Source organism: Jaculus jaculus, chromosome 14 (assembly GCF_020740685.1).
Source record: "Jaculus jaculus isolate mJacJac1 chromosome 14, mJacJac1.mat.Y.cur, whole genome shotgun sequence".
NCBI lineage: Eukaryota > Metazoa > Chordata > Mammalia > Rodentia > Dipodidae > Jaculus > Jaculus jaculus.
This window is the reverse complement of record NC_059115.1, coordinates 52,883,815-52,905,716: the sequence shown is the minus strand read 5'-3', so window position 1 is coordinate 52,905,716 and position 21,902 is coordinate 52,883,815. Positions and strand designations below refer to the sequence as shown.

The 21,902-nt window shown below is 44.6% G+C and overlaps 1 protein-coding gene and 1 long non-coding RNA gene across 3 annotated transcripts in view; one reads left to right on the top strand and one right to left on the bottom strand.

The window, feature by feature from the left end:
• Positions 1 to 613: 613 nt before the first annotated feature.
• Positions 614 to 6,545, bottom strand: LOC123454740. The gene is made up of 3 exons (XR_006633461.1): positions 6,300 to 6,545; positions 4,740 to 4,862; positions 614 to 673 (listed from the first exon to the last, which is right to left on the bottom strand). It is a non-coding gene; the product is annotated as an uncharacterized LOC123454740 (long non-coding RNA).
• Positions 6,546 to 7,742: 1,197 nt separating this feature from the next.
• The window catches only part of Prrc1 (proline rich coiled-coil 1), a 37,848-nt gene continuing 23,688 nt past the window's right edge, over positions 7,743 to 21,902 (top strand). Inside the window, exons 1-5 of one of the 2 annotated variants that reach the window (XM_004651527.2) lie at positions 7,743 to 7,811; positions 14,258 to 14,377; positions 16,081 to 16,470; positions 17,942 to 18,102; positions 21,578 to 21,680. In XM_004651527.2, coding sequence (XP_004651584.1) covers positions 14,275 to 14,377; positions 16,081 to 16,470; positions 17,942 to 18,102; positions 21,578 to 21,680 — 757 coding nt within the window. In that variant the 5' untranslated portion in view covers positions 7,743 to 7,811; positions 14,258 to 14,274. The other variant, XM_045133904.1, reaches the window with a different exon arrangement.

Here is a 21,902-nt window from a genome sequence, read left to right as displayed (position 1 = left end):
AGCTGGGGCCAGAGTGAAGTGCGGTGGGTCATGTCTCTTCTCAGGTCCCACTTCTGTCTGAAAAAGAGAAGCAGATTCTCCAATGGCAAGTGAGGTCAGCCCAGGTTAAATGGGATAACCATTATTAGTTCAGAGAGAATTGAATGGGTGTAGACCCTCTTGTAACCCAAGATTAGTGGGAGCTTGATATTGGAAAGCAAACTCATTATCTGGATATGATTCTGAATTGTGTCCAAGTTCCAGATATGGGTTCCTTTCCACTGAGAGGATCTGTTAGCCAATCCAAGAGCAGTTGCTTACCCACCATGGCTGTGTGCCACTATTGCACTTTTGTGAGCATCATGTCAGGTTGTTTGCTTCTGAGTTGCTTAGACCTTGAGTTGCTCAGACAGATGTTGGCCACTTTCCCCCAGTAGCTCATGTAGCTCTTTTAATACTAGACAGGCTGTCTTTCTGGATACTAGCTCACTTCCAGATTCCAGCCAGGTCTCTCCATGTTCTGTACTGACAGCATTTGTGTCTTCAGCAGTAGGATCTTACCATTAACCTCGGATGGGTAATCAAGTGCTCTGACAGAAGTCTATCTTGTTTTGGGAAACCTTGTAGGTCTCTCTGATCAACAGCTCATTGTGAGTGTTAACTGCATCCTGGTACTGGGAGCTACAGGCCAGCACTAAGGGGAAAAAAATGAAAAAGAAACAGGAGAAATTTAAGGTTAGCTTTTATCTCACTCTCTCCAGGGCTTTTTGATTCAGGTGCTCCCTCTAAGGTCCTGATGAGGGTTCATCCTTTTAGTCTGTCTTCCAGGATATAGGATTTTATGGTACCCATTCCATCTGGGTTCAGTTTTGTGTCCCCCTCCACCCTTACCCTCCCCTCAATACCTACCCTTTCTATTGTCTAGGCCTCAAGATGCCTATTAGGTATGTCAGCATCTCAGGCTGATCCATGTTAGGAGCCACAAATGAGTGAGACCATGCAACAATTGTCTTTCTGTGATTGTGTGAGTTGGCTGAGTATGATCTGTCCCAAGTTCTTCCATTTTTATACAAATTTCACTGTGTCATATTTTCTAGTTGCTGAGTAGAATTCCATCATGGCTTTTTTTTTTGTTTTGTTTTTTGTTTTTCAAGGTAGGGTCTTGCTTCCCAGGCTGACCTGGAATTCACTATGTAGTCTCAGTGTGGCCTTGAACTCAGGACAAATGACAATCTTTCTACCTCTGCTTCCCAAGTGCTGAGATTAAATGCATGTACCACCACACACAGCTTCTGATCACATTTCTAAGGCCATGTTTAATTGACTCATACTGAATAAAATGAATTTTATGAACATGAAGAAAATGAAGAACTAAATTGTCTTTGAAATCATATTTTTTCTTTTTTAAATTTATTTATGACAGAGTGAGAGAGAGAGAGACAGAATTGGCATACCAGTGCCTTAGCCACTGCAAATGAATTACAGATGCATGCCACCTTGTTCACATGCACCACCTGTGTGCATAAATCACTTTGTGCATCTGGTTTAAGTGGGTTCTGGGGAGTTGAACCTGGGTCCTTAGGCTTCACAGGCAAGTGCCTTAACCACTAAGCCATCTCTCCATCCCCCTGGAATCATAATTTTGACTTGAATAAAATTGTTAGCCTTTGGGAAAGGAATGATGATAGCACTCACAGCTGTAGAACTGCAGGGCAGTGATGAAACTCCTTGATGCTAAATTCACTCACTGACTGGCTCACATAACAAATACTGGCAGAGTGTCTACTGAGTAATGGGGACTAACACTGAGAACACATCGGGGAACAGAAAAGGTTGCGCATGAAGCTTATTTTCCACCGTGCAGTAAGTAAGTAGACTCATGTTGTGATGTTATGTGTGCTAGTAGTTTGAATGTTCCACAGGGTATTTAAGGAAGGTCTCTTGGGGACTTAGATGACAGGAGAGAATAGTCAACACTAACAAGAGGGAACAACTAGAAATGGCCTAAGGTGTGAGTGAGTTGGATATCTGGTGGATCCAAGCCACTGAGGGGAAGGACTGTGGAAGTGAGAGCAGAGTTTCCAGGGGTCAGGTCAAATATTAGGTACTTTCTTATTGCTGGGGCAAAATACCTGGTCAGAAGCAACTTAGGGAAGGAAAAAAGTGAATTTTAGTGGAAGGGAGAGGGAGACTTAATAGGATGGTATTGTGTATACACAAGTAGAAGAACAGATTGATCAGGGTGAAAGGTCTAAGTGAGGTCAGGGGAAGAGATTGAGAAAAGGAAAGATGGAGAGAGGCTAATCAAAACCTAAGAGGATATAAATAAATCATATGCAAATCTACTTTTTTGGACAATGGAATGCACAGGAGCCATAGATTGTTACTAGAAAAATTTCAGTGCCAGGGATGGGATACCTTCCAGTGAGTTGTTGGCCAGGGAGGTCCCTGATGCCCCTAAAACATTATAGGCCATTGCCAAGGCCCTTGTTTTCCCACCAGGAAGATATGGTAAGATTCTATTGCTGAAGACTCCACATACTTGGGCTGCAAGGCCACTGAGAAATCCTGCTGGAACTGAGCTGATAACCTCCTCCATGTAGTCTGCTGACAGAAAGCTGGAAGAAGCCATACTGCATGCAGCTCAAGGGGGAGAGAAAGAAGTCAACAGTGAAGATACACAATAGTGGACAGTGCAAGCCTTATATTTGGCCAAATAGGCCAAATGAGCCAACGGGTCCAATAGTGGCACACCTGTCTGGGGGAAACTAACTGCCCTCTAATTTGATTGGAGGCCCACTCCATGGGAGGAAACACATCCATGATACTGAAAACCTACAACAGGATTAGTCATGAGCCCTAGGGGTATAACATCTGCTGCTATCTGGGTAAATGTACATACTATGCTCACTAAACTGCCCAGTAAGCACTTCTCTTAATGTTCATACCCATATTTTAATGCTATCCATACTTTTGGTTAGAGAACCTTCTCTTTTCAGATGGCAGTGACCTTGGGGTGACTCAACAGGCACCATGGTGCTGAGAAGAAGTTACAGAGGAGTGCTCAGCACTGAAATATATCACACCTTCCAAGGCTCAGGGTCCATTGCTGAAGAGGTGGCAGAAAGAATGTAAGAGCCAAAGGAAGGGAAGGAATCCTTACAACGTGCTCCTCTGGACACAAAATGGCCTGGATATCCATGACTTCACAGTGCCTGACACTACCTACACAAGACCATCATAAGAGGAGGAAAAGGTGGTGACATCAAAATAAAAGAGAGACTGATTGAGAGGGGTAGGGTATATGATGGAGAGTGGATTTCAAAGGGGAAAGTGGGGGGGGAGGGAATTACCATGGGATATTGTTTACAGTCATGATAAATAAATTTGTTTTTTTTTGGGGGGGGTAGGGTCTTGCTCTAGCCCAGGCTGACATGAAATTCACTATATTAGTCTCAGGGTGGCCTTGAACTCATGACAATCCTCCTACCTCTGCCTCCCGAGTGTGAGTGCTGGGACTAAAGGAGTACGCCACCACACCCGGCTTAAAAAATAAAAAAAAAAAAATTTAAAAAGGTTAATTTTGGTTTACAGTTTTACAGGGTAGAGTCCACCACAGCAGAGAAAGCATGGCAGGAACAGGAAACCAAAGTGACATCATCACATCAGCAAAGGGGAAACAGAGAAGCAAGAAGGGCTGGACTACATGACCTCAAGGCCTGTGCCCAGTGACACACTTCCTCCAGCAAAGCTCTACTTCCTAAAGATTCTGTAGTCTTCCAGAACAACACCAACAGCTGGTGGTAAGTGTTCAGACACATGAGCCTATGGGGGGCCTTTCATATTGTATCGACCACAGTCCCTCTGGACCTCCTAGCCCTCAAAAAAACTGAGTGTAAAAGTACTATAGTAAAGCAGGGGTGGAGGTGACAAGACTAGTAAAGATGATGGAGCCAGGCTAAGTGAGAGATGATGGAGCCAGGCTAAGTGACAGATGACGGAGCCAGGCTAAGTGAGAGACGAGGGGGCTCAGCTAAGGGAGAGATGATTGGGCCAGGCCAGGCTTGCAGCAATGGAGTGGAGGGACAGTGAGACATGGGCTTGATGGCCAAGATGGAGCTAACAGGACCTGCTGGAGGACTGAATGTGGAGTGTGAGAGGCAGCACAGTATCCAGGATGCCTCTTCAGTGTTTGTTTCAAGAAATAAAACTCATTTTTCGACCCATAGAACAATTAAGAAGATACAACAGAGAATTTCCACGTAAGCTACCCAGTTTTTCCTATCAATAATTTCTTATCTAAGTATGACACATTCATTATAATAATGAGACAATAATGGCTCTGCTATTATTAAAATCCCTACTTTTATTCAGTTTCCTTAGTTTTTATCTAGAGTCTTTTTTTTTTTTCTTCCTGTTCTGAGATATCATGCAAAGACCAACGAGGGTCTGCCTATATGATTGGACAATGGCCACAGCATATACATAGAACTCTGGCCCACAACCTCAGCAACCAGTACAGTAAGCCAAAAACAAACTCAGTGGAAACTGGCCCAGTCATTCAGAATTAGATTAATGGTCAGCTCCCATACTTTTTGTACCAGCTTCCAGCTTAGGGCCAACAAAAGAGAGTCAAATAGGCACCACTAATTCATCATGCAGAAATCTTTGCTTCTAGCTAGTGTGCAACTTCCCCATGACAGTATCCTCCAACAAGGACACACCTGCAGCCTCTCACTGTACGTGTCTGGGTAACTCACCTAGTATTGTCCTCATGTGGATGGTTTTAGTTTCTTTACCACATCACAGTGACCTGTCATTTGCTTAGTAGGTTCCTCTTGCCTGTGACGCTTCCTCAAGTCTTCTCTTGTGCTCAATGACCTCTAGGGGAAATAAAAACTTAAAACACTTGGTAATACATGAGTACTTCAAAATAGTGTTTCCTTGCTCACAGAACTAGTTTTAGCTGCATGCTTTCTTATTCAAAGAGAAATTTCAAATCTTCCAAAAAAAAAAAAATTACTTGTGCTGTCTCCATCAAGAATATTTTTAGTGTACTCACATTTGGGGGACAGGAAGAAAATGATCATGAAGAATTTTGGCCGTGTGTGTACTGCACATGGGTCATAAAAAGAAATTTAAAAAAAATCAAAAAAAAAAAAAAAGGAAATTCAACTCTACCAAAAATGTTCACAGAGTAACCCACCTAAATCCCACTTAATTAACAATGCTAATCCCATTGAACCTATGCTTGACCTCATTCTCCCTTGGAGAATCTGTTTTTCTTTTTCAGATGGTAACTAGAATGAGGAGATAAACCACCTCTTTCACAAGGACCCAGGTGAAACCACAGAGGAATTGTTGAGAAGAGCAAGAGTGCTGCTTCCATAGCGAGATTGTCAACCAGTGCCTGGGTCTTAGAGACAGACACGTAGGACACTCAGAACACAGCAATGCCGAAATCCAGAACCTGCTGAGAGCACAGCAATAAAGTAGACTGAAAACACCATAGCTCTCTGTCTCACAGTTCTCTGCTTGCAAATATATAAACTTTATTTACTTATTTATTTATTTGAGAATGAGTGAGAGGGAGAAAGAGGAAGGGAGAGAGAGAGGGAGGGAGAGAGAATGGGTATATCAGGGCTTCTAGCCACTGCAAATGAATCTGGACGCATGCGCCACCTTGTGCATCTGGCTTTATGTGGTACTGAGCCATCTCTTCAGCCCCAAAATATATTGTTTAAAAAGCCCTGACTTCTGTTGACTCACCAGGATATCATATGTCCTATTTAAAGTCACAAATCAAATCCTGTGTCTAACTCATCAGTCTACCTGAGTAAACATCCACTCCAACCTGAACTGATGCCTAATTGACATTCCCAAGGCTGCCAAATCATCAGCCCATGAGAAGTAACTGGGTAACCACTCCAACCCTTGGCTTCATGAAGAATACAATTCTGTTGTTTCTAGACAACTGACTGTGGTAATTTGTAATGGGAGGGTCAGGAGTTGCAGAGCCAGATCTGCAGTCCGGGCATGGGCAAATGGTACAGGTTGACAAATCTAATCCATCAGTGGAGTCATGGGGACTCAGCTTTTGAAATCTGTGAACCGGGCACCAGTTTCAGCCATTCGTTATTCCAAGCACCACCGTCCCATTGTCGGGGGTCCATTCACCAGCTGCACGTGCAAGGAGCACACACTGATTGGATCATGATTGCAAACTGAAGTCAAGTTTTGTCAGCTCTGCTCTCAAAGCCCTCCACATGCTTCCTATTCCTCTCAGAATCAAACCCAAAGGCTTCGTAGTAGATTTTTACCCGGAGCTTCCTGTCTCTGTCTGTCACATGTTCTGCACTGGTTCCGGTGCATACTTCCTTTCCTCAACTCTGCATGCTTTTCCTCCTGAGCAGGGAACCTCAGACTGTGCGGTGACAAGTCCGCTCAGGTCTCAGCCGTCACAAGACGCGTTGCCTGATCACCCTTTCCCAAGTAGCCCACCTCAGTTACTGTCCACATCATATTACTCTTTTGTCTTTTCTGGTTGTTTTTCCAGTCCACAGCCTCTCTCTCCTATGTGAAGGAAAAAAAAAAAACAAAACAAGCATTAAGAGCTTGTCTGTCAGGCTCATTGCGACATTTCTAGGACCAATGCTGCTCAGTACGTTGCAGCCACTAATTAGTATTTGTTAAGCGAGTGAAGAAATCAACATGCTTTAAGGGTGGTGACCACAAAAGTGAAGATGGTATCTGCTTTCAGCACCACCCAAAGCAGCATTTTCTGCAGAGTAGCCTAGAAGGCCACCTACACCCATTCTCAGTGGCTAGGGAGAAGAGTAGTTGCAGAGCCAGATCTGCAGTCAGGGCATGGGCAAATGGTACAGGTTGACAGCGAGGCATCACAGAATGCACGCGGCTGCCAACGTCCCAGAGAGAAATTTGAGAACCCAAACAAAAGCTACAAGTTTTCGTTTGTCGAACAGTGTTATTTTAAAGTGCCGGGTCTCGTGGCGCACGCCTTTAATCCCAGAACTCTGGAGGCAGAGGTAAGAGGATTGCCATGAGTTCCAGGTCAGGCTGGGACTACAGAGTGAGTTCCAGGTTAGCTTGGGCTAGAGTGAGACCATGTTTTGAAAAACAAAACAAAACAAATCATCATAATAAAATAAAGGTGCTGTCACGTGTGTTATTTTGTCTTTGATACTTGCCTGGGTTAGTGCTGGCAGATGGTATTATTTTCATCTTTCCGTATGGAAATACCGACAATAAATGACCTGTACACGGGTCTTTAGACTGCCTTCACATTCCTTATTTTCTCTCAGTGCCCTCCAGTCATTGGTTTAGTTAATGTCTGCTTCTGGTCATCAGCCATTTCAGGTGCAACCTAGGAGAAGAAACCTGATCTTTTTATTTCATTTTTGGTTTTCACAATGCATTGCTTACATGTATGGAGAGTGTCAACAATCACAAAACAAAACGAGAAGCGCTGTGCCCTGCATGTGCTCGAAGGGCAAAGCAGCAGTGACATGCCCCTCCTCTCTTGGATGCAGCAGCAGCGCCGGTGTGTTGGAAGTCACCAGGGTCTGCCAGGAGGCCCTGCCTGGAGGTGGGGACTTGGTCCAGGTGACGTGGACCGCCTCGTGCCCGCTCGGTGGGCAGCTGGGACACAGGACCCGAGGTAGCCTGGGTGCCACTCTGGCTGTCGTGGGCGGGCGCAGGCGGGGCTGCGGAGGGAAGCGGCGGAGGGAAGCGGCGGCGGGTGGGCGGGGTGGGGCGACGTGGCAGCCGGGCGGGCGCCGGCGGGGCCATCTTGGAGGCGGGCACGCACGGAGGTGAGCTCGAGGGTGTGTGTGTATGTGTTTTGGGGGTGGGGGGCATCTTGTTGGTCCTGTCCGAGCCCTCATCTTGCACCCCGACCTGCCCACGCTCCACTGTGCGGTGTCCACGAGGAGAGCTCGGGGCCCTGGTGAGCGTCAGGCGGGCGCGGCGCGTGCCCAGGGCGGAGGCGCGGTTAGGACCCCGGAGGGACCCGAGCTGGGGGGACCGCGGGGCGCCGGGCGCAGGGCTGGGGATGTGGCCAGGGGGCCATGGGGCGCTGGGCTGGGGATGGGGGACCGCGGGGTGCAGGGCTGCGGATGGGAACCCATGGGGCGCTGGGCTGCGGATGGGAGACCTCGGGGCGCACGGCCGGGGATAGGGGGGCCGCGGGGCGCTGCGCTGGGGATGGGAGACCACGGGGCGCTGGGATGAGGATGGGGGAGCCACGGGGCACGGGGCCTGGCACGGAGGACGGGGTCGGATCCCCGCCGTGCCCCTGGCGTCCGGCCCCCACCTCCCGCGCTGGCCGCCGGAGACCGTAGGCCGGTGCCGCCCGCGGACTTAGCCCGGCCCAGCCCGGCCTGGAGACGTGGCAGACGCTGGAGGAAGCTGCGGGCCGCGGCCGCTGGACGATTCCGGCCAGGGCCTGGGCCTCCTGGCTGACCACTGGCCCTGGGAGGAAGCTTTCTCCCCCCACCCCCACCCCCCAAGTTCCCATAGTACCTTGACTGAGGCCGATCCACGGGGCGCTTTGGGACTGGGTCCACCCTTCATGAAATCCAAAGGTGCTGGAGAGCTCATTTCCTGGGTCAGAATTTGTGTGCAAGAGCCTTTGTCTGGGAGAGGAGTTACTCTGAAAAGCAGCGCAGACATTTCTGCGATTGTGACACGCGTTGGCACTTCAGTCCTTTGCGGTCGCTATTTAAAACTGAACATTGAGGGAAGTTTATTTTGGGAATGGCTTCTTGAGAATGGAAGAATGAGAGACAAAACTCTGACCACTCCGACTCCCTGCGTGCCTGGTAGAAGAGGCGGTCATGTGGTGTCAGTATGTGAGCTTATCAAAGCTCAGTTATAACGTTTTCCTTAAAAGTAAGGATTCGTCCACTTTTCAAAAACAGAACTACTAAGGTGCAAGCAGATTGGAAAATGTGTGGTCAGAGACTGAGGACCCAAGATTCCAAGTCATTTCTGTTCCCTCTTCTGTAATATTGATATATTTGATATATATATATTTTCCTCCTTTGTTAACCCATATTTCAATGTTGTTGATCATAATAGGTGGGTGATTTTTTTGGAGGAATAAAACATTCAGGGTGGTTTTTTTGATAAGCTATATTTATGCCCACAAAATTGACCCCAATATTGCGATTAAGTCAATTCTCAAGTAGTAAAACTAAAGACTGAAAGAAGTTGGTCATTTACTCCATGTTATGGTTTTGTATTCACTGAACAAGTTTTTTTTTTTTTTAATGCATTTGCTCTTTGAGATCAAGATCACCTTTAAATAGGGCCTCCATCAGCCATTAAATATGCCTTCCACTGGGCATGGTGTGGATCTATAGTAGGAAGATGAAGGACCCATAAAGAATGAGGAGATGAAGAGAGGTAGCTTTTGTGGCGGATGATCAGGCCTTTGTGTCTCAGGTAGTTTTTTGGCAAGTTGGTGGGAGTGACAGGCTCGGCCTCCTTGGATGCCTGGCTTCTGTGAATGTCAGTGCCTTTTTCCTGTCCACAGCCAGACGTTGATTGGCTCATATTTGTCTCCGTTCCCACTCTTGGGACAATTCCGACAGTTCTCCAGTCCTCACCCCTTGCTTGGAAACAGCTCTGAGAGCATCTGTAGGTTAGCACATTCACCAAGCTGCTCGCAGTATCTCTCAATGCTGTTGCTCACTCTGAAAGGGTCCCGCCGCCTCCTTAGGCCTTCCTGTCTTTCTGCCATCTTTTCTTTGCAAGTTCCTCTGTTACCCGGCTGAACAGGTTTGCTTTTAATTCATAGTGTTTTCTCTTAGCGTGCCCTTCAGGAGACTCATCTCAGAACTCGACATCAGAGACCAGTGGTGCATTGATGACACCTGCATTTTTTGTTGTTGTTGCTGAGATTTTGTATTTTATTTATTTATTTTTTAAGAGGACATCTGCATTTTGACACTAGCCTATGAAGGTATTTCAAGGAGCTTGAATTTAGCATATTGGAGTTTAAACGTCTTGTGGCCTCTTCACTAGCCATTGTCAAACACACTGGCCTTTTACAGCGCTCCCTCTCTTACTAAGTAGAATCTGTCTCCTGGTGCAAGCCCCACCTTGTCCATTCCTTCCTCCGTTTGCAGTCTTGGAACTCCATCCCCTAAACCTTTCTTCAGTGTCTCTTCTCCACCCCCCCCCCCATCCATTCTTCAGTCTAGGCCACTGAGTCTTGAGGCCAGATGGGTCTTACGGGTGGAATGGCCCAAGTACCTTTTATGGTGACAATCACAAATGTCTGCAATTGGAATCCTGGGATCCTAGTCACCCCAGGTTATGAGTATCAGTAGCTGAGGTATAGGAACCTGCTGCTTGAACTCTTTTTTTCTTTTGTTCATTTTTATTTATTTATTTGAGAGTGACAAACAGAGAGAGAGAGAATGGGTGCGCCAGGGCCTCCAGCCACTGCAAATGAACTCCAGACGCGTGTGCCCCCTTGTGCTTCTGGTTAACGTGGATTCTGGGGAATCGAGCCTCGAGCTGGGGTCCTTAGGCTTCACAGGCAAGCACTTAACCGCTAAGCCATCTCTCCAGCCCTTGAACTCTTTTTCTTGGTGATATATCTCTGTCTGCCCTTGTCTTTCTCTGCCAAAGCTTCCAGTGTCAAAGGACTCTTTTTTTTGTCCTTGTCTTTTTTTTCCTCCATGGTACTGTGGGTTGAAGTGAAAACATAGATCTGCTTGGGCAGTAGCTGGGATCAGCCTAAATGCCCTCAAGCAGGTACTTGGATAAATTAGCACATCTACGTGATGGTATGCTTTTCACCAACTGTTCATGCATGCAACAACTTGGGTGACTCTCATAGGCATTATGGTGGTTCCTTGTTTTAGGAGTGAAAAGCAGAGAGGACAGATGAGTGGTTGGTTGCCAGGGCTTATGTTTGAAGGGGGGTGTGCCTGGGCAGTGTCAGGAGTAGTTTGTAGTGACTGCGAAGTTCCTTCTTCTCACTGGTGGTGATCTGAGTCTGCCAGTGGTTAAGGTTCACAGAACCGTGTATGCCTCACATCCACACAAGGGACTCTTGTGACGTGAGATTCAGATGAACACATCAGTTGGAAGTATTGGGTCCTCAGTGCTTTGTACCATGGTTCTGTAAATGGCTGCTGTTGAGAGGGGCTGTTTGGTGTGCTCAGGAATGCTATTGTTTTTGCACCTTTTGTAGATTTAAACTTTCTGAAAAGTGGGCTGGAGAGATAGCTTAGCAGTTAAGTGCTTGCCTGTGAAGCCTAAGGACCCCGGTTCGAGGTTTGATTCCCCAGGACCCACGTTAGCCAGATGCACAAGGGGGCACACGTGTCTGGAGTTTGTTTGCAGTGGCTGGAAGACCTGGGGCACCCATTCTGTCTCTGTCTGCCTCTTTCTCTGTCTGTGGCTCTCAAATATGTAAATAAATGAAAACTTTAAAAAAATTCTGAAAAGTTAGGACAATATAAAGGTAAGGGCTGGGAGGATGGCTTTAGTGGTTAAAAGTGCTTATTTGGGTTCGGGTCCCAAGCTGCCTACGTAAGCCAGCCACAAAGAAAGTGGCATAAGTATCTGGTATTCAAGAGGCAAGAGGCCCTGGGACGTGCATCCATGTGCACGCACACACACACATTAAAACAAGACAAAGACAAAGGATGTTAGCTCCTGTTTGAATACCTTACAGTGACTTTCTGTTCATATAAAGCCCCACTTCTGGGATGGAGAGATGGCTTAGTGGTTAAGGTGCCTGCCTACAAAGCTAAAGGACCCAGGTTCGATACCCCAGTACCCATGTAAAGCCAGATGCACAAGGTGCTACATGCATCTGGAGTTCATTTGCAGTGCCTGGAGGCCCTGGCATGCCCAATCTTTTTTTTCTCTCTCTCTGTCCTATCTGCTTCTTTCTCTCAAATCAATCAATCAATAAAATAAAAGCCCAGCTTGTTGTCCAGATGATGCATGACCTGATCTTCCTGTCTCTGACTGTCCATTCTTTTCTGCCACATGAGTTTTCTGGAATGCATTGTGCTCCCTCTGCCAGACCTGGCATTTATACCTGCGCTGTGTTCACTTTTCTGGAAGTTGCTTTCCTTTATCCTCCTTCCTTTGTCCTATTAAAATCCTCCCTTCCCTGGGCCTGTGTAGGTGTCTCAGATGTCAGCTTACCTGTGGCTGATGTTTAAGTCAAGGTCATATTGCTGTTGAGCCTGACAGTTTTCTTCCCCTCAGCATACGTAGTTGAGGCCCCAGTGTGCGCGTTGGAATTAGTGCTGCGTCAGCGATCTCGTGGCTTGGTGCTGTTACTCAGTGTGTGGTCTGCAGACTCTGCCACGGGTTTCTGCCATTGGACTTCCCGAGGTACCACCATAGACTCATAGTGCCTGGCAAACAGTTCACTCACTTTGTAAACCACTGAAGACACCAAAAACAAATCTGTCATATTCTATAGTCAGGTGAATACATAAGATGAAAGACAAGATTTGTAACTTTGTTTGTTGTTTGGTTTCTCAAGGTAGGGTGTCACTGTAGCCCAGGCTGACCTGGAATTCACTATGTAGTCTCAGGGTGGCCTCGAACTCAGTCTGATCCTCCTCTCTCTGCCTCCCAAGTGCTGGGATTAAAGGTATGTGCCACCACACCCAGCAAGAGTTGTAACTTTAAAAAAAAAGTTTTGGGCTGGAGAGATGGCTTAGCGGTTAAGCGCTTGCCTGTGAAGCCTAAGGACCCCGGTTCAAGGCTCGGTTCCCCAGGTCCCACGTTAGCCAGATGCACAAGGGGGCGCACGCGTCTGGAGTTCGTTTGCAGAGGCTGGAAGCCCTGGCGCGCCCATTTTCTCTCTCCCTCTATCTGTCTCTCTCTCTGTGTCTGTCACTCTCAAATAAATAAATAAATAAATAAATAAAATTTAAAAAAAATTCCAAGTGCTGGGATTAAAGGTGTGTGCCACCATGCCCAGCTATTAAAAAAAAAGTTTTTATTTGCGGGTGGGTGGGGGGGATATGAATGGGCCTCTGGCCACTGCAAATGAATGCCAGATGCATGTACCACTTTGTGCAGCTGGTTTTGTATGGGTCCTGGGGAACTGAACCTGGGTCCTTGGACTTTGCAGGCTAGTGCCTTAACTGTTGAGTTACCTCTTAGGCCAAGATTTGTAACTTTTTAAAAATATTTATTTGCAAGAGACAGAGAGAGAGAGAGAGAGAGAGAGAGAGAAAGAGAGAGAATGAATGAGAATGGGCATGACAGAGCTTCTAGACACTCACTATAAATAAACTCTAGACACATGGACCACCTTGTGTGTCTGGCTTTATGTAGGTACTGGGGAACCCAACCCAGGTCGCCATAGGCTTCACAGGCAAGTGCCTTAACTGCTAAGCCATTTCTCCAGATTTGTAACTTTTAAGGAAGTTTGCTCATATTTGATAATCCATGATCATCTGTTAGAATCCTGCTTTCTTGTGGTTTGTTTCTTATAGTTAACTTCTAAAACCTGAAAGATATCCTGTAGCTGTTAAGAAACAAGCTTTAAGATGTGAACCAGGGAGACTAGGAATTAATATGTTTATCAAGTTGAACACATTGTAACAGGGTAGCCCACAGAGAATGCTTTATGAGGGAAGTGGAAGAGTTTCAAAGAAAAATTAGATGTTTTTTATTTTAAATATGGTGACTGAAAGTTACACATTTTTAAAAGATTTATTTTTATTTATTTATTAGAATCAAAGAGAAAGGGAAGGAGGGAGAGAAAGAGAGAGAGAGAATGGGTGCACCAGGGCCTCTAGCCACTGCAAATAAATTCCAGACACATGCGCCACCATGTGCATCTGGCTTACATGGGACATGAAGAATCGAACCTGGGTCCTTAGGCTTCATAGCCATGTACCTTAACCGTTAAGCTATCTCTCCAGCCCAGAAGTTACGCCTACTTAACAGGCATTTGAATGGCAACCATCAACTTGGCACTTGACTATTTGAAACAGTGGTTAATGGTAGGTGACAGAATTATTTCCAAGTTTGTAAGGTATATATATGGAAATGCCACTAGATATTTGCAAATTAAGTCTCGTAGGCTGTTCTCTGAAGTTTTGATTAGCTCTGTACTTAGAAATAAGTTGTGTTTTGAGTAGCAGGGGCAGCCTGTCTCTTAGCAATTACTGTTAATTGTTCTCTGGCTGCACAACTTTTGTAAACAAAATCACTGTTATTGTGTATGATTGACTATATTTTTGTTTCCATATTTTTTCAATAGACTCTAATTGAAGAAAAATGATGGAAGAGAGTGGAATAGAGACAACGCCGCCAGGGACTCCTCCCCTGAATCCAGCGGGCCTGGCTGCCACCGCCATGTCTTCTACCCCAGTTCCCTTAGGTACCTGTGGTGTTTTGTACCTTGTAGGTCAGAGACCAGGGACGACACTCTTGTCTTTTCTGAGACAACTGGAAGGAGACATATGTGGAGACTTGGCTAATCTTTGCCAGGACAGAGAGAAATAGCCTTTTTTTTTTTTAAATTGAAGACTATAAGCAAATAGTCTTGCTTGTTAAAAATAAGAAAATACTAGGACTGAGAAATGGGTCCATTAGTAAAGTACTTGCCTCACAAACATAAGGACTTGGCTTTGAGCCTCATTACCCATATAAAAATGCTTAGTGTGGGGCTGGAGAGATGGCTTAGCGGTTAAGCGCTTGCCTGTGAAGCCTAAGAACCCCGGTTCGAGGCTCGGTTCCCCAGGTCCCACGTTAGCCAGATGCACAAGGGGGTGCACGCGTCTGGAGTTCGTTTGCAGAGGCTGGAAGCCCTGGCGCGCCCATTCTCTCTCTCTCCCTCTATCTGTCTTCCTCTCTGTGTCTGTCGCTCTCAAATAAATAAATAAATAATTAAAAAAAATGCTTAGTGTGGAAGCATGAGCCTGTTGTCCCACTGCTCGGGAGGCAGAGGCAGGAAGATCCTGGGGCTTCCTGACCAGCCAGTCTAGCTTTACTGGCAAGTTCCAGGTCAGTGAGACGACCAGTCTCAAAACAGGTGAATGACGTTCCAGAGGTTACCACCGAGGTTATCTTGTGGACTGTGTGCATGAGCGGACATGTGTGCACATGCACACATACAAAAGCACAAAATCGGTGTTTTTCTGTAAGCAGACTTTTGTTCTCTCTACTCAGATTGACTGGAAACTACTATCCTAACTACAACAGATGTACCTTTAGAGGCATGTGGTACTTTCCTGATCTGTGGCTTTGTGGGAATTAATCTTTTGAGCTTTTAATATGTAGGTTTTTATTTTCAAACCAGGGATAAAAAAAAAATGTATTGAAAACACACCCAAACAAAGGAATGGAGCAAGAAACATCTGCTCACAAGCAGCAGTGTTATCATATAATGCTGCCACTACTGCTTTTACCCAGGGCCGTCTTCTAGAAAGTCTTCTGTAGAAAGTCGTAGTTGTTTTGTATTTTATTTTATTTTTGAGGCAAGCACAACAGACTAGCCTTTTTTTTTTAAATGTGAGAGAGCATGAGAGAGAGAGAGAATTTGCACCCAGGATCTCCAGCCACTGTCATTGAACTCCAGACGTGTGCACCACCTTGTGTGACCTTGAGCGTTTGCGTCACCTTGTGCGTCTGGCTTACATGGGCTCTGAAGAGTCAAACGTGGGTCATTAGGCATTGCAGGCAAGTGCCGTAACCACTAAGCCATCTGTCCAGTGTTACATTTATCTTTAAAATTGTTTTATTTTTATTTATTTATGACAGAGAGAGAAAGAAAGAAAATGAAAGCAGGTGCTTCAGGGCCTCCAGCCACTGCAAACGAACTCCAGATGTGTACGTCCCCTTGTGCATCTGGCTAATGTGGGTCCTGGGGAATTGAACCTGGGTCCTTTGGTTTGCAGGCAAACACTTTAACTGCTAAACCATCCCTCCAGCCCCAGTACTACCTCTTTTTAAACTATACATTTGGAAACAGTTCTTGGAATTTAGCCTGTCATGATCACCATTTTGCCAGAACAGAGCAGTGAGAGCTTGCAAGCTGAATCAGGGCATTCCCGGTTTTCACCCTCTCCGCTTCCCTCCTAGCTGCAGCCAGTTCCTTCTCTTCTCCGAACGTGCCCGGCATGGAGCCCTTGCCACCGCATTCGTACTCGACCCCCCAGCCGTCCCTGCCCCCCGTGCGGCCGTCAGCCCTACCACCCTTTGTGCCTTCATCATCAGCTCCTTCAGTTCCACCGAGTGGCACTTCCATGCCACCGGCCGTCTCTCCACCAGCGGCCGCCGCCTTCAGTCACCCTCCTGCGTCTCACTTCCCACCATCAGCTTCTTCCCCGGGCACCCTTTTGTCTTCACCCCCTTCCGGCCCTCCCATCTCAGGGTTTTCGGTGGGTACAACCTACGACATTACAAGGGGCCATGCAGGAAGGGCCCCCCAGACACCTCTGATGCCATCATTTTCTGCGCCTCCAGTAACAGGTAATTTCTTCCTGTGATTGCTTTGAAATGCATGGCTGTAGATAGCGTTTTATGACTAATTTTCAGCTCCAAAGAGCTGTGTTGTATATTGTACGGTTCAGCTGTGTGAAAAGTACAATTCAGTAGTTTGCAACCACTGCCCCAACTTTGTAACCTTTTGTTACCCTAAAAAGTGTCGCCCATAGCTATGAGTAGTCATCTGGCATCGACTTCGCATCAGATATTTTCATGGTTCATCTTGTGGCATGTGTCAGTACTACGTGTGGCTGAATAATATTCTGATGTATGACTGTATCACATTTTGTTTACTCATTTCATCACTTGATAGCGTGTTTCTGCTTTCCGGTGGTCTGGATTAATGCTATGAACTTTCATGCACATGTTTTTGTGCGAATGTGTTTTCATTTCTCTTGGCCATATTTCGGCACAAAGAATTGCTGACTTACGTGGTGCCTCTGTTTTGCTTTTGACACACAGCTAAGCTTTTTAAAGACTCCTACACCGTTTTGCTTTCTCAGCAATGAGCAGAGCTTCACTTCCCCTGCATCCTGAATTATGTCTTTGATTTCCAGAGTTTTCTATTCTCATACTTTGCCATGTTTAGAGCATCAAAGATAAAGCTGGTGGAACTTAGTGTATAATTTTTATGTGATAGAAAACTCGATTATGATTAGTATTTGAGGTATCAGAAAGAATTTTGAACATTTGTCCAAACATTTCTGCACCTACAGAGAAGCATGCTCTGAGTGGACTGAAGATGAGCTGTTTGTAGTTTTTGTGAAAATCCAATACCACATAAAAGCCCACGGGTGCCAGAAGTTGGTGATATTGGGTTATTCAGTTTCTTAGATTAGCTACATGTTTTTGTTTTTTTTTTTTAATTTCCCTGTTATGGTTGTTGGCAATTAAGGATCAAGACCCAGTCTTTCCCATCCTCCGTTGCTTAGCATCGTGGGATTAAAATCAATGTTGCAGAAGTAGAACTGATTGTAGTGTACAAGTATTAAGTGCTGGCCTATGTTTATGCGTATTTTTTTTTTTTTTGAGTTAAAATGAAATGTATAGAGTATGTAGTGATTGTTGTAGTTTTTATAGTGGGCTTGTTGGCTCAGTTGCTTTTATAGATTGAGATGAGGAATACAGATGGCCATCCAAATAATAAACAGGAAAACATGAAAAACATATGTATGTGTATGATGTGTATATCTCTCTATATTTTTTTCTTTATTTTGGGACACTTAGTATAAGCCTATGTAAAGGAAAATTCATCTCTTTTGAAATTGTGTTTAATTTACATTTATTGAGGTTTGGGTCATTCAGTTAACCATTTTAAAATGATTAGGTGTATAGTTAGATTGTTAATTGAAGTTGTCCTTAGCTGTTCATCTCATATGCTGTGGTTTTTTTTATATATATATAGGAAAAAGGTTTGGGGATGAATTAGACATTAACATTTTTTCCTATTAACTAGGTATTATGCCAGCCCCTATCACTCAGCAAGCCAGTCTGACTTCTCCTGCCCAGGGACCTGGCACCACATCAGCCATCACTTTCCCTGAGGAGCAAGATGATCCAAGAATCAGTCGAGGTCAGGATGACGTCTCTGCTGGTGGAATCTGGGGTTTTATTAAGGTAAGAGAAGCTCACTTTTGGAATAGAAATAGTGACACATGGGTTTTGTGTTGTTTGTTTTTACCTAGAAAGGGTGATGAGTATTCTTCTAGCCATAATAGATATTTTTCTTTAGAAGTACAGTTTTTAGGACCTGGAAATATGTTTCAGTGGGTAAAGTGCTTGCCTCACAAGCATGAGGACCTGAGTTTGGATCCCCAGAGCCCACATAAAATGTCAGCCATGGGCATCGTATGGCACATTCCATAATGCCAACAACTGGGGAGGTGGAGATAGGCAAGTCCCTAGAGCTTGCTGGCTAGCTGGTCTAGCCAAATCAGTGAGCTCTATGTTCAGTGGGAGCTGCTGGCTCAAAAAATAAGGTAGAGAGAGTCTGAGGAAGACCCTAGCATTAACCTCTGGCTTCCACATGCACCTGCACACATGTGCAGACATACATACACAAACCACACCTCCCACACATATGATTACTTTGCCCCAGATGCTACTGCATTTATTTATTGTATTTTCTTTGACCAGTCTATTAATATTTTCTGATTGTAATTTTTTTGTTGTTGTTGTTTTGTTTTGTTTTTTGAGGTAGAATCTCACTCTAGCTCAGGCCGACCTGGAATTTGCTATGTAGTCTCAGGGTGGCCTCAAACTCACAGTGATCCTCCTACCTCTGCCTCCCAAGTGCTGGGATTAAAGGCGTGCGCCACCACGTTCAGCTGATTGTAATTGATTTATTTTAATTGACAAAAATTGTACAAACATTGTGTACACCATGTTATTTTTTATTTTCTAGTACAGTGGATGGAACTTAGGACCTTTGCATATGCTAGGCAAGTGCCTTACCACTTACCTAGATTCCCAGCCTTCTTTTTACTTTTTTTTATTTTTTTTCTGGAAGCTTTTGGAGACAGTGTCTCACTAAGTTGCCTCAGCTGCCCGACCACTCAGTATTCATCTCTCAGCTGGCCTTGCACTTGTTATTCTTCTGCATCAGTCAGCCTGCCGAGTAGCAGGAGTTACAGGCTTGCCTCACTAGGCCTGACTGCATGCATGTTTTGAAATATGTTGATGGTGTTGCCTAGCTAGTTGAGCCTCACTTACCTTTTTTTTTGTGGCAATAAAGCTGAGAATCATTCAGTGATTCTCAAGGGCATAATACAATGTTATAAACTGTGGATACTGTATTGTACAGTGATCTCTTCTAATTGTGATTCTTGTCAATGAGACTGTGATGTTATTGTAGGTAAATATTTACAGGCAAGGCTGGCTCATCAGGAGCCGTTCCCAGTGAACAGCTGAATGGATCTTTTAAGGCTATTGATGTGTAGTGCTTGCAGGAGAGTTTACAAGTGTGCATTGTGCGGATGTGTAGCATTCGCAGGAGGGTTTGCCAGTATGCAGCATGTGGATGCAGAACTCACAGGAGGGTTTGCCTGTGTGCACTGAGACAGCATTTTTTGCTTGGCAGCACCAGGTGTGAATTTGAAAGACATTTCTTGGTTATGGACAGAGTTTGAAATCTTTTTTTTAAATTTGCATTTCTTGGCTATTGAATACGACCTTTTTTTTATTTCCCCTTGGGATTTTGTTAAAATATGGTAAGACTGTTTTACCATATACATGTTAGTGTTTTCCTCATTTTATGTTTTAATTTTATTATGCTTTTTCTTAAATTTCCAAGAGCCATCTTCCTTTTAGTGAAAAAAACACCAATCTTTTCATACCAACATTAGTGACAAATGTTTCTTCTTTCATCCTTTTCTTTCTCATACTTAACAGCTTAATACAGCAGATATACATCAACATACTAAAAAAGACAGAGATAAAGTTTAAGTGTTTTCCATCAACTTGACGACTATTTCAAGATCATAACCTTAGTGAGACTCAACATGTCACTCTGACTACATTGTGTCAGTGTCCGTTCTGGGCACTGTTTCAGTCCCCATGAGCCTGTCCTTGCGACATAAGTGAGGCGTTTTAACTGTTACTGCACTGCTGTGTGTTGAAAGCTTACTGTGTGCTTAGGTGGGCATGGGGACACTCAGTGATAAGATGGAAAGGACACTTGCAGAGTCTGCATATCATAAAAGTGGACGAGTATTTTATGGTATGATCTTATTGATTTCTCTTCAGACTCTTTGTTGGTCTTTCCTGCTTCCTTTTCTTAGATGATTTTGGAATTATTTTTCCAAGTTCTTTCCCATAGTCTGTTGAGAATTTGTTTCAAATTTCATTACATATATTAAACATATATGTTTTCATTTCAGGAATATAGCAATTTTTTAAGTGTTAAAATATTTTCTTTAAGTAGAAACTATAACCTTCTTTTTTTTTTAAAAAAAATCTTATTAAGGCATGCTTGTTAGTTATTGGTTGTAATATCCAGCTCAACTCTCCAGGACTTGTAACTGTCATGAATTTCAGTATAAAGTAGGCTGGCAGTCTTAAATTTCAGTGTATGACCTTGTCATTCCTGAATCTCCGTAGTTTACTGGTAAGGTGGAAGAGGGAAATTGTGGTCTGTTGGATGCTCTTGAAGGACTCCTGCATCCTTGGCCTTTTGCTTTGAGAGAAATGCTTAGAAGAAGGAAAGTTCTGAGCTATTCTTCCTGTCTTACGTCATGAAGTGGTCTGAAGAATCCAAGGGGGTAGACCTAGCTAAGAAGGTGGAGTTTGGGAACAGGTAAAACAAGAAAGAGAAACTTGGGTAGAGCATGCATAGCAAAATGGTTCTTGTTAAAGGTAACTAGCTGGGTGCTACTCTGGAATTTAAAGATGAGAATTTTTTTTTATACCTTTAGAAAACAAACTATGAACTTACATAGACATCTGATTATAGTCCTTATGCGGTACCCTGAGAGACAAGTTTTGCCTAATCATTAGATAAGTAAGAAATGGATGGGTGTGGTGGCGCACACCTTTAATCCCAGCACTGGGAGGTGGAGGTAGGAGGATGGCTGTGAGTTCAAGACTACACAGTGAATTCCAGGTCTGCTGGGCTAGAGTGAGGTCCTGCATTGAGATGACAAACAGAAAGGTAAGTAAGAAATGAAAACTATAAATGTATTTGTAATGAAACATACCTACACATATAGAACTACTCACACTGTATGAGGGAAAGAGAAATGAAGATGACTGTTTAAAATCCTAATAGCAATTTGACATTGCCCTGACCTGTTTTTCTTAGTTATCAAAAGTATTGGTCTGTGGTGCATTGGAAACTTAAAAAACATTTCCTCAAGCCGGGTGTGGTGGCACATGCCTTTAATCCCAGCATTCAGAAGGCAAAGGTAGGAGGATCACCGTGAGTTCGAGGCCACCCTGAGGTTCCATAGTAAATTCCAGGTCAGCCTGGGTTAGAGTGAGACCCTACCTCGAAAAACCGGGAAAAAAAAAACTTTTTTTTTTTTTTTCTCACAGTCATAAAGATCATGGTATTCTTTGCTTAAGGTAAACATTTACGTGTGAATTGTTCATGCAGGGTGTGGCTGGGAATCCTATGGTGAAGTCTGTACTGGATAAGACGAAGCACTCAGTAGAAAGCATGATCACCACTCTGGATCCTGGCATGGCTCCATATATCAGTATGTACCTATTGCAGTCATCTGATGGGAGGAAAGTTTTTATTTTGGCTTACAGTCTTGGGGGGGGGGACTTCATGATGGCTTGGGGCAGTATGGCATGAACAGAGGCTAGACATCACCTCTGCCACAGCAGGTGGAAAACCATAGTAGGAAAGTGAGCTGAACTAACATTGGCAAGCTAGCAGCTAATAAACCTTGAGGTCCACTCCCAGAAACACACCT